This window comes from Neolamprologus multifasciatus, chromosome 5 (assembly GCF_963576455.1).
Source record: "Neolamprologus multifasciatus chromosome 5, fNeoMul1.2, whole genome shotgun sequence".
Classification (NCBI taxonomy): Eukaryota; Metazoa; Chordata; class Actinopteri; order Cichliformes; family Cichlidae; genus Neolamprologus; species Neolamprologus multifasciatus.
The window spans coordinates 26088657-26096796 of NC_140443.1; the positions used below are offsets into that span (position 1 = coordinate 26088657).

The following is an 8140-nucleotide window of genomic DNA, read 5'->3' on the forward strand; positions in this document are numbered from 1 at the left end:
GCTGTACAAGACTGCAACGAACCCGCGGAGTGACTTCCATGGTAAAGGCAGCTGGCGCGACCGAGCCCGGGGAGGAAGACGTGATCGAGGACGCGATCGACAACGACGACAGTTTGGAGGAGATCCAGATACCTGTTTTCTCTGTGGTGAACATGGACATTGGAGGCGAAACTGCCCTAGATACAGCCACCCTGGGGGTGACCAGCATCAACGGCAAAGTGACCAGGGCCAGCAGTGGGTGCAGGCGGATTGAGGCCGGGGGGAAAGGACGCCAGAGTACGCTTCAGGCTGTGGTTTGCCCACCTCATCAGAGCAGGGAAGTGAAAATCACACACACATACACACACCCACTGATGTAGAAAGTGTTTTACACACAGACACACACACTTTAAGACAGCACACTTTTGAGCATGTAGAGCAGATTTCTTTGTCACCAGTTGGTACATATGTACATTTAAATACTGCGCCTTATAAACTACTGCCCTTGTATAAAATGTTAGTTTGTAATCAGGAAGTAGAATTTCTTGTAGATTCCGGGGCCACCCACTCTGTACTACGCTCAGATTACCTCTCACCCCAGCCCGTGCTGGGTGAGAGGTTCACTCATTCTGTATCAGCATCAGGAACTATACAGAGAGAAACTTTCACCGTACCCCTGTATTGTGTAGACGGACAGGGTAGAAAATTCACACACGAGTTTTTGTGTTCAGACCTGTGCCCGGTCAATTTGCTTGCAAGAGATTTGATGTGCAAACTGAAAATAAGTTTAATCTCCTGCTATAATGGCATCACAATCACGCAATCTGACTATGATTATATGATGGTGAAATATGACCCCGTGACTCCAGCTTTCGCTTACGGGTGGAAGCTGGAGGAGGGGCCGCTTGTTACAGAATTCATGCAAGCGACTCGCAACTGCATGCCTCCAGATGTCTGTTTTATGGCTCCTGGAGAGTTGAGTTGCATGTCTCACTTTTCTCTGCATGGGCCTGATGACAGTTATGAGGTAGAATGGTACAGAACCGAGAATGATTTGCTAACTGTGAAATGTATGTTTTGGAGCTCCACATTTGCTGCGCTTGCGATTTCTCTCACCGATGAGCAAAGAAACATGTTTACTATGGATGCATCCGTCCCACATGTCCCCCTGGCAAAAGCTCACAGCTGCCAGTGGGAAGACATGGGAGAATTTATGCACCGGTGCTACCGCGCTTGCGATTGGGAGACTACAGAGAATCCCACAGTACTGTTTTCTCGAGAAATGAAAGCCTACAAAAAGACCATGACACGCACAGTCCAGTGTGTCCGCTCAGTTGAGCTAGTGAACATAGCTGTCGCACACTGTCTGTTTCAAACGACACCTCCTCTAAACTCCTCACACCCCCTGCTGACAGAGGTGCCTGACGGCCTGTGGGCCTCATCTAAGTATGATGTAGGCCTGATTACAGATTGTGAGCCAGTGGTAATCACTCCAAAGTCCTCGTTTAGACCATGCCAAAGACAATATCCTCTGAAACGGGAAGCCATAGAGGGGATTACTCCTGTGTTTGAATCCCTGTTAAAGGCCGGAGTAATTATCCCATGCCCCACCTCTCCGGTTCGCACTCCATTATTCCCTGTGAAGAAAATCAGAGGACCTAATGAACCTGTTGAGTGGCGGTTTGTGCAGGACTTACAAGCTGTGAACAAGGCTGTAATCCCCAGAGCCCCTGTGGTTCCGAACCCCCACACCATTTTGGCCCAAATCCCATCTGACGCTATGTGGTTTACTGTTGCTGACCTGACTAATGCATTCTTCTCTGTTCCAGTTCACCCAGATAGCCAGTTCTGGTTTGCTTTTGAGTTCCAGGGAAAGGCTTACACATTCACTCGGTTGTGTCAAGGCTACTGTGAGTCCCCCACGATTTACAATGCCGCCTTAAGAGACTCCCTGTCAGACTTGATCCTCTCCGAAGGCACAGTGTTACTGCAATATGTCGATGATCTGCTACTGTGTGCGCCCACACAAGAGCAGTGTCTGGCAGATTCTCTCACTTTACTGACACATTTGCATCACAAGGGCCACAAAGCTAGTAAGTCAAAACTGCAGTTTTGTAAAGAGCAAGTCACATTCTTAGGGCATGTGATTTCTTACAACTCCCACCAGATTTCCTCCAAGAGGGTGGAAGCTGTAATGACCATTCCAAAACCTCTCACCAAAAAACAGATGATGTCATTCCTAGGAACCACATCATACTGCCGCAATTTCATTCCACACTACTCCTCTGTGGAAGCCCCACTCACTGCACTCATTCATGGTGCAAGTCTGTCAGCCAATGATCACATTTCTTGGACACCAGAGGCTGAAGCTGCCTTCACTTCCTTAAAACAGCTGCTGCAAACAGCGCCCGCTTTAGCGCTTCCAAATCCATCCAAACCATATACACAAATGGTGGATGAAAAGAATGGTTTCATGTCCTCTGTTCTTTTACAGCAGCATGGTGATTCACTTCGCCCGGTGGGTTATTACTCTTCCAAGCTTGACCCAGTGGCTGCAGGACTGCCTGGATGCCTACGAGCAGTAGCTGCGTGTGAGAAGGCCGTGCTCGCCTCACGTGACATTGTAGGGTACTCTCCTCTGACAGTGCAGGTACCCCATGCAGTTTCTCTCATTTTGCTGGAGCAGAAAACTTCACACCTTTCTGCAGCTCGTTGGCTCAGGTACTCTTCCATACTGCTTGACATGCCCAACATCACAGTGAAACGATGCACAACACTTAACCCAGCCACTCTTCTCCCCACGCGAGAGGATGGTGAACCACACAGCTGCACTGCTGTATTGGGTGAAACTTGTACACCTCGAATTGACTTGTTAGATGTTCCCATCGACAACTCTGACATAGTGCTATATGTAGATGGCTCCTCCTCACGTGATTCACGTGGAACTAACCGGGTAGGTTTTGCTGTGTGTTCTGATCATGCCACTCTCGTTTCAGGCTCGTTGCCCAGACACTTCTCAGCACAGACTGCAGAACTGGTGGCGCTCACAGAAGCCTGTAAACTTGCGGAGAGTCAGTCGGCCACCATCTACACCGACTCTCGCTACGCGTTCGGTGTGGTGCACGATTTTGGCGCCTTGTGGAGGCACAGAAAGTTCCTGAAATCTGATGGCAAGCCCATCCTCAATGCTAACCAGGTAGCAGCGCTGCTGGATGCCATCCTTCTGCCTGCTCGCATTGCTGTAGTGAAGTGTGCAGCACACACAGGTAAAACTGATTCTGTCTCCCAAGGAAATGCCGCCGCCGATGCAGCAGCCAAAGCAGCAGCCGAAGGAGGCCTACCCTTCCAACTGGTCTTGGCACCACTGTCCACACCCAACCTCGCTGATCTTCCTGCTGTACAGTCATTTGCCTCCCAGCCAGAGAAAACTCTCTGGCGCAAACATGGCTGCACACTGGTCGAATCTGTCTGGCGATCTCCGGACGGCCGCCCATGTCTACCTAAACACTTCTTCCCCTGGTTTCTAAAATGGACACATGGGTTAGACCATGCGTCCAAAGGGGGGATGCTACAAGCAGTAACATCGCTATGGTTCACCAAAGGGTTTTCCACAGCAGCTGAGAGGTATTGTAAAAGGTGTCTCATTTGTGCGACCAACAATGTGGGACGCCCAGTACAGGTAAACACTGCAGCACACCCCCCACCAGACATGCCTTTTGACCATCTAATGATGGACTTCATTGAATTGACACCAGCCGAGGGAAAGAAGTATTGTCTGGTAGTAGTGGACATGTTCTCTAAGTGGGTAGAAGCATTCCCCACTAAAAGTGCAGACAGCAGTGCAGTGGCAAAAGCCCTCCTGTCAGATATCATTCCCAGGTGGGGCATCCCGGAAAAAATCACAAGTGATAATGGTACTCACTTTGTGAACCAGGCATTGAAGGAAATCAGCAAGCAACTAGGTTTCAAATTGCAAACACACTGTGCATATCACCCACAATCTGGAGGTGCTGTGGAGAGAATGAACAGCTCCTTAAAATCCAAGCTGGCAAAGTGCTGTGAAGAAACTGGCCTCACATGGCCAAAAGCACTTCCCCTCGTGCTGATGTATGTGCGCACGCGAGCCAGACCTCCAGCACACCTCAGCCCTTATGAGGTGTTGTATGGACGACCTGCCAGAGTGGGGGCAGAACCCCCCAAATGGACTGGCATATCCACAGAGTTGTGCAACAGCGAAATGATTGTGTACTGTCAAAATCTCTCCAGGACTCTCTCGCAGGTACACCGAGCAGTGAAAGCAGCCCTGCCCAGGCCAGCAGAAGGACCCCTGCACCCGTTCAAACCAGGGAACTGGGTGTTAGTGAAGGACTTCAGGAGGAGACACTGGAAGGCGAAGCGGTGGCTGGGCCCATTCCAAGTCCTACTGACCACACAAACAGCGGTAAAGGTTGGAGAACGAGTTACTTGGATCCACGCCAGCCACTGTAAGCTGTTTGGAGGAGAACCACCCAGAACGGAGGAGCAACTAGAAAAGACTAACGGGGCAGAATAATCCCCGCACCTCATTCAGGTAGTGGGCAGTCTACCCTCTACCTGCAACAATGCGACAAGCCAGGAAGCACCTCATCACTGGGGTAGCTCTGATGCTCTTCAGTGGGCTGATGGTTGCCCTCTGGTGGAGCCTCTGGAGAGAGCAGCAGCCAAGCACCATGCCAACATCCAAGGAGGTTCGTGCAACAGAAGGAGCAAACCACGAGATGAGAGACAAATGCCTTACTGAGTATGGCGGGTACATTGAGCTACACTATACGTATGCAACTACCCAGACTTTCAGTTTTGATCTGTGCAATGTGATAGACTGTAAAGGCTATAATGAAAGCTGGAGAGGTTATGATGTTTATTTGTGCATATTTGGACATGGCGTTCCGGGATACCAGAAGTGGTGTCCAAGTTGGAGTTTTGTGTGGTGGCACTCCAGGCCGGGGTACTGGGGAGAACAGGCAAAATCAACAGAGGGTAAGATGAAAAGTAAGAACAGTTTTTCCTTTGTTAGAGCCCAATTGGCGACTGGTACCGGCCTGAACCCATTACTGCTAACGATTAAGAACCTGAATTGGAACCCATTTTCCAGGAGACCAAACTTCCCAGGACAATGCCACGACTCCAAAGAAGACTCCTTTTATTTAATCATAGGAGTGGACCAGGCCGGTGCAGACACAATGGGCATAATAAAGATTAATCACAGTGGCACTGACAAGAGAAAGCGAGTCTCCCAAGTTGCAGCTTCCCCTATTGCAGGCTGAAGATTACACTGAGGATAGCGAAAGCGAGGATGATTGTGATGAGTGAAATTATTTTCCTGACACTGTAAGAATGATGCATATTGTGAAACCTTTTGAGTGTGCAATATGGCTGATGTAATTAACAGAATGTTAGGAAGAGAAATCCTTGGTACTAGTGATTGAGGTACAATCAAGAGGGTGGGAACTGTTGTGGGATTTCTCTTTAGTGTATTGTCCTTTAATGTATTGTCTTGCTTTCATGTTACCTAGTCTAGTATGGGTGGTGGGATTTCTCTTTAATGTATTGTCCTGATGAAATGCTTTCATGTCACTTAGTTTAGTATGTCTGGTTCACACCTTATTCACGCTGGGAAACAGACAGTGAGAAACTGGTGAATGTCTCCCAGGATGGGGAAGCTCACACAGGAAGGCTTGACCCCAGAGTGGGGGAGATTCACACAGATGGTAGAGAGTCTGTCTGGTTAGAGCCAAGGTGTGAACTGAAACTGTAAAAGCCTTTTGTTCTGTGACTGTATAAAAAGGACCTGAACTGTTCATTGTCAGAGACGACTTTCAGTGCCCCCTGACTGACGTCCCTCCTTATGCATGAGATAGCTGAAATAAAGGTGTTGTTACAACTCATCGTGTCTGCAGGACTTGGTAATTGAAATTTCCACAACACATGTTATCTGTTTCAGGTTCTCTGCACATCCACATAGGGTGTTGAGATGGGGCTTTTCACGCATCACATGACTTTACCAAACTAAATGATCCCTTTGACCCCCATTGAGAGACATTATCAGATGGCAATGGAAATGTTATCTCTATAGAACATGTTATTATACTTACTTATGTCTTAAAGCAGTAAAAACAGTGAAATAAAACTTTACAGATAAGTTAAATGTATGTTAAAATATAAACACACACACACAGAGCTATCGACTGTAGGCCTATCAGATGATGATGATGATAAAATGGTGATTAAAAATCTATGAAGAACATAAAAAATATAACAGCAAAATGCAAGGCCGCAAATAAGAAAAGAGATTAATGCTGCAGAAAATCATTAATCTTGGGATTTAGTGCACAGAGTGGTAAAATAAACATTTTAATTTAAGTTAATTGTTTTAATGCTGAGTGCACTCTCTGCGCTGCTCTGTGTTTCTAACGTGACAGCTGCACATTAGAGCTCTGAAACTTTAAACTGGATACATTTAAACATTTATTATTACTGTCCTGCAGCCTAATAAAGGATGCGCTGAAATCACTTTAGTTTTTCAGCAGATCAAAGTGAAATTAATTTTACTGATGAACATGTTTGTTGGTGTATGTTCTGTGGCTGCAGTTTTAGCTGTGAAAAACTGAGCAGCAAATATAAATATAAAAAAAATGAGAGAACGGTTCAACGTGTAAACAAATTGCTTTTTGAATTAAAATTATGGTTTATTGTGGTGATGTGTGCTTGAAGATTCAGATATATTCTGATACATATTTTGCAGCAACCAGTAGAAACAGTTTGCACTGCTGACAAGTACTGCTGACAAGTACTGTTAGTCATTCCAGCTCTGATTAATGCAATCCAAACCAAATGCCCTTTGAGTGCTACCTGAAGACAGCTAGGAACAAAGCTACAGCATTTAGGAGAACATATAATTTGGCTTCTGGGTTTCTGTAAGTTGCTGCTAGTGTTGTGCCCTTAACAGGGGAAATAGTGAGGAGAGGTGAAAGAACGGCACAGACACGCAGCTCTCACTCTCACTCGTCTGTATTGAGTTTCAGAAGCAATACAACCAAAATAATATTCTTATGGATGCACTCAGTCTCAGGACAACTGTATCCAAACTAAGTCACTATTGTTCGCTGCATTAGCTGATGAGAATACTTTAGATAACATGAACTGTAGCATTAGACAAAAACATCTTTTTAACTCGCACATGTTAGCTGACACAGTCACTAACTTTCCACAGCAATGAAATAATACTTTAAGTACTGTATCTCTTTCAGTAGTTAACTTATACAGATAGTAACAGAAAAATCTTCACACAATATGGCGGAGTAATAGCGAAAACTAGCATACACAGTAACAGAGATTAACTGAAACTTCTCAGCCAAAAACAGTCCGCAATTCACATCTTTCGCTACAATGAACAATGATAACAACGTAATAATCAACGATAACACACATTTATACAGATTTGTGCATGACAGTTACCTTAAACAGGGGAAATAGTGAGGAGAGGTGAAAGAACGGCACAGACACGCAGCTCTCACTCTCACTCGTCTGTATTGAGTGAAGGAGGAAGTGCCCTGAGGCATTAACAATGGATCGATGCACAATCAACCCAGGCAAAACTTTCACTACTTATCTCCCTCTATATTCCCACTGCATATTCTATTCGAAAACAGTCAAAGCAACAAATAAAACATTAATAAAGGCATCACATGAAATGTAAGGAACAGAGATGTACAACTTCAAAACTAATCAAATTTATGATCCACCACACTAGTTGTCTTCAAATTTTGTATTAGCTGATCTACCGGAACCACTGTGGCTCCACAGTATCAGATGAAAAGAAAACACCCTGATACTTGGAGAGAAACCAAAGTTATAAATCCCACATCCCTTCATTGCTTATCGCAGAGGTTTCCTCTCTAACCAGATCTTGTCACAACGGGACTGAACGGACTCACGCGCAGGCTCTAGGTCTTGAAAGCACAAGAGTCTTTATTATGATACACAAGGTGATTATTTACAAAAGTGAGGGGAAAGCCGGGCTCCGGGGGTCCACACACGAACGGGAAAGACGCCGAAAGTCACACACACACACACACACACGCACGCACGCACACACACACACACACACACACTCCGTCCACTC

General features: G+C 46.1%; 1 protein-coding gene across 1 annotated transcript; it reads left to right on the forward strand.

Annotated features, from left to right (window-relative positions):
* Positions 1–493: 493 nt before the first annotated feature.
* Positions 494–3628, forward strand: LOC146518856 (uncharacterized). Its single transcript, XM_085160292.1, has 2 exons — positions 494–3175; positions 3270–3628. Exons 1-2 carry the CDS (start codon positions 494–496, stop codon positions 3504–3506), a joined length of 2919 nt encoding a protein of 972 aa, XP_085016418.1. The 3' UTR covers positions 3507–3628.
* The last annotated feature ends 4512 nt before the right edge of the window (positions 3629–8140 follow it).